Here is a 4,197-nt window from a genome sequence, read left to right as displayed (position 1 = left end):
TACATAAAATATATGTCCTAGATTGAGAAAGTGAAATTTACACAATTACATTAGAATAGAAAAGATATACGATAGCTTTTGTTCTTTGTCTAACAAAAGATGCTCATTTCTTGACCGAGACTGCGAAATCGAGTTGGATGAGAGTGACCGATGGTGGAGATCACGTTGATGAAGGAGGTTATTGCCATGGCTAAATAATTATTTGTGAAGCAATTGCCAATTTTTTGAAATACTATATGTTGGATGTGAATTGCTTGGTGCAAATTAGAGGTACCTAAATTCCTCTTGTTGAGGGGTCTCTCTTTCTATTGTTTTGAAGGTCGGAAAGTACCAAAAAAAGAAAAAGAAAAATGAAAAGGAAGAGAAGAGACCCCTATGTTTCTTACCAAAATAATGCAATAAAAATATGTACATTTGAACTCCAATTGCTTAATAAGGTCTTCTCATAAAAACGTGGAAGGTCAGCAAATACACATACATCCAGTACACCAAGCTTTCATATTCCTTGTTTGAAGCCTGTTCCACAACGAATTCCATTTAAGGAGGAAAAAGAAAAAGAAAAAGAAATAAGAGAAAAGAAAATTAGACTATTTATATATATTTCTTATCAAAAGCAAGAATCTTATTATTAATCCACAACATACATTTATATATATATACAAATTGCTCATTTCATGATGAGTGACATATACACTTTGTTTCCCTCTATATAATAATGGTCCCACTATATACGTACACTTTTCTCTGTATGTCTATAAATAAATTTTTTTTTTTATTTTTACCTAGACAGAAAAAATATTGATATGATGAATTTTTCAAAAAGAGTAATAGAAACCTACGGCTTTACCTTAGTAGCAGAGGAAGTGAGAGAAATGGAAGCTGATGATGTTGATGAAGAAGAACTTGAAAGAGCGGATAGTCCAACATTGTAAGCCATAGTACAATCAGGTTGATATAGACCATAGTTCCTTTCTGATGTTGGTCCAGGCTTCATATCTTCATTGAATAATGCAAATAAATAAACGTCTAGCCTCCAGTTAGGCCTTAAAGGTGTACCTTCATTCTCCAATTGCCTTCTCAACAAATTCCTGTTATACATTGCTGCATTCTCAATTGTTGCACCAATTTCATCTGCGTCTCCTTTTGATGGCCAACCAGTTTCTGAAACCTTCACTTCAATTCCATTAAAACCTAATCTAGCCATTGCAAAGATAATGGCATCTACTTGAGCATAGAGCATATTGTCATAACGTAACTTGGTGTAGGGGTCAACCATTCCTGAATTAGGGTTGAAAAGAACATAGTCTAAAGAAACCCTATTCGGGTCATCTTTGTAAGCAAAATAGGGGTATGCATTGATCCAAAATGGTGTCTTGGTGCTTGACAAAAATTGCAAAAACTGTGACATGACTCCTGACACTTCACTTTTGAAAATACCTGCCGAAGGAGGGAAAGATTGAGCAAGAACAGCTAATGAATTAGGTGTTGAGACTTGAATGCTACCCAGGCCTAATTGGACTAGTGCCCCATGAATGCTGACTATGGCTGGAACTAAGTATGCTAATAATGTTGTATCATCATCAGTAAAGATCTCGTTCCCTACTGCGATTCCGGTGATTCTAGTGGCCGGAAAGTATGGCTTGATATGGGTACTGACCCATTGAAGGGCTTGTTGAGGATCCATTAATACAGCAAGCATTTGGTTCTCTACAGTGACAATAATTTCAACATTGGAGTTAGCAAATGCTGTTAGAACTTGAGGATTGGTATCGTAGATTCTTGCTCTGGTGAGTTTAAGAGAGGTCAAGAGATCAAGAACTTTCTGTGGTGGTGGCAAATCGTTGGCTACTTGACCATAATTGATGCCAAGGGATGTCACTCCTTGTGGAAAACCATAATCTGTATTTGAGCCATAAGCAATGGAACAAAAATTGACATTAATAAAGCATACACAAGAATACATCAGAAATTAGTTACTGGAGTCGTTTCTATGAATTTGAATCCTAGTTGAAGATAAATTAAAAAGAGAAAAAAAGAATCAGAAATAAGAGGAAAGGATAGAGTAATTAAAAGGATACCTGATAAAGTTAGAGAAAATAGAAGAACTATATGAATCATGGCTATCCTGCTTAAAAATGATGTCATGATGAAGGAAACTAATGAAAGAGAGAGATAGTCTTCAAGAATTCTCCAATTACTGAGAAATGGGGAGAAGTTATAGAGAGATGGAAGAGGGTAATTAAGGAGGAAGTGTGGAATTCTTTTCTTTGCTTGTTAGAAAATATTTGTGAAGAAGATTAGCTTCCTTGCCAATGCTGCTAGCTAGCTCCCTTGATATCTTTGGCTCTTACCTCTTAACTGGGTTTTGAAATAGATCTTTGTCTCTGGTTTTTGTTTCTCTCATTTTTCTTCCACAAGATGGCTTTTATTCAGGACTTAGATTGTCTCTTTCCACCCCATTCCTCCAACTTCCAGACTTTTATAATGACCAAAATACCCCAGCCACTTTCTTCAAGCAAAAGCAAAGTTCAAAGGCAAAATCCCACTGTTTGGTCGTACATATATTAGGATGGAGAGGGGAAGCACTTAATTGGAGGATCCAAAAATTTCGGGTGGTAAAGATTTTAATGGAAATAACTGCCATATAGATTCTGCTTTTGGTCTTCATTATCTTTCCCTACATGGATTCTTATACTTTCTAGGCAGAAAAACTTGAATATTAGTACATTGCGTTTTGTCAAAGGTCAATAATTACCCTTTATATAACTACAGTAAATGACCCTTTCTTTTTTTCTATCTTTTTCTTTTGTTCTTTTGAATAGTATTTATCCAAAATGTATTAAGCTAATTGATATGCTTAGTGTTGCTCCAACTCTATATGATTGAATGGATATCAGAAGAGGGCCAAGGACAAACCAACCAATTTTCACCTCTAACTTAAATAAATGTATAATCCAATTAGATAGGGCATATTACTGATGATATTTTTATTAAACATATGAGTGTGACGCAAGAAAACAACCTACTTTATTGTTATTTATCCTGGAGTCATTTTAATTCATATTAAGTATATATACTGGAATAAATAAATCAATGATATATATATAAGTTTTATATATTTTGTCATTGGATAATCAATACATATTTAATTATTTATAATTAAGTATATAAATAAAATATACACCTAAAGCAATTATATTAGTCATAAGTAGCGAAGATAGAAAGGTAAAAGTAAAAATACCATATTTAATTGATTGATTCTATCTTTGTTAGGTAGACATGTGTCATTAATACTTATGCAATGGAAGTTTAATATTTGGGATTTTGTTTTGCAAAGAAAATCACAATATTCTGAAATCTACGAAATTTATGTTTATATACGCTTTAAATTAACTCTATATATGAATATCAAAAAATTATAATATTTTACTTGTACAAAAGAATGTTACTGCAGTAGTGGATTGAGATTCTGCCATGTTTAAAATAAACATAATTGGTTGAAATCAGTTATCTAATTAAAATTTCATCAAATTCTAAATTTTTTATTTTAAGTTTTTAATAGAGTTTCAACTATTTGGCTTCAAATTAAAATTAGCCCAATGACCGTCCTTGAATGAAAATTATTTTATATAAACTACATAATTATATGAATTGGATATTAGCATTCACAATCTACAGTATCATTACATATATTTATATATAAAAAAATTATATTAAATTATAGATTCACAATTAAATATATTAAATTGGACTATCTTTATGTAATAAAAAAAATTAAAAATTTTAATTTGAAATGAAAGAATAATGATGCTATTTATAAATTTGAAAAATGTTATAAGGATACTAACTTTCTTAATCTGGGTGTAAAATTGAAAGTGAACTAAGGGAGTTTTTGTAGAAATATTTCATCTAAATTAATCATATTATATAGCCTATTATTTTTCTATAAATTCCCATTTCATCCAGGCAGAATCGGACTTTGTGCTGTGGGGTTCAGAAATTGACAGATTAATCAAGGTATAAGGTGATAAAAATTAGTGGCTAATCATTGCGGTATAATAATTTAGTCTTCACGATCAAGAGAACTAGGAAAAGAGTAACTTAGCCAGACGGGTTGAGCTGGCCAGTCGTTGGGTCGCGGCACATGGATTTTGTCTTTTTTTTTTTTTTTCTTTTTTTTACTTCGGTTCTATTTCC

General features: G+C 32.1%; 1 protein-coding gene across 1 annotated transcript; it reads right to left on the bottom strand.

Moving 5' to 3' along the window:
• LOC8264106 (glucan endo-1,3-beta-glucosidase 11) lies at window positions 1-2,514 on the bottom strand. Its single transcript, XM_002519632.4, has 3 exons — window positions 2,079-2,514; window positions 848-1,899; window positions 1-516 (listed from the first exon to the last, which is right to left on the bottom strand). The coding sequence occupies exons 1-3, from the start codon at window positions 2,143-2,145 to the stop codon at window positions 430-432; spliced, it is 1,206 nt and encodes a 401-aa protein (XP_002519678.3). The 5' UTR covers window positions 2,146-2,514; the 3' UTR covers window positions 1-429.
• Window positions 2,515-4,197: the final 1,683 nt, after the last annotated feature.

The sequence above is a fragment of the Ricinus communis genome, chromosome 5 (genome assembly GCF_019578655.1).
Source record: "Ricinus communis isolate WT05 ecotype wild-type chromosome 5, ASM1957865v1, whole genome shotgun sequence".
NCBI lineage: Eukaryota > Viridiplantae > Streptophyta > Magnoliopsida > Malpighiales > Euphorbiaceae > Ricinus > Ricinus communis.
The sequence above is the reverse complement of the archived record's forward strand: the minus strand, read 5'-3'. Positions and strand labels throughout refer to the sequence as shown.

Coding starts and splice junctions, on each gene's coding strand:
- LOC8264106 (XM_002519632.4), bottom strand. CDS start 2,145: ATGACATCATTTTTAAGCAGGATAGCCATGATTCATATAGTTCTTCTA. Junction 1,900..2,078: donor ATTTTCTCTAACTTTATCAG/GTATCCTTTTAA, acceptor GCTCAAATACAG/ATTATGGTTTTCCACAAGGA. Junction 517..847: donor TCACTTCCTCTGCTACTAAG/GTAAAGCCGTAG, acceptor GTTGTGGAACAG/GCTTCAAACAAGGAATATGA.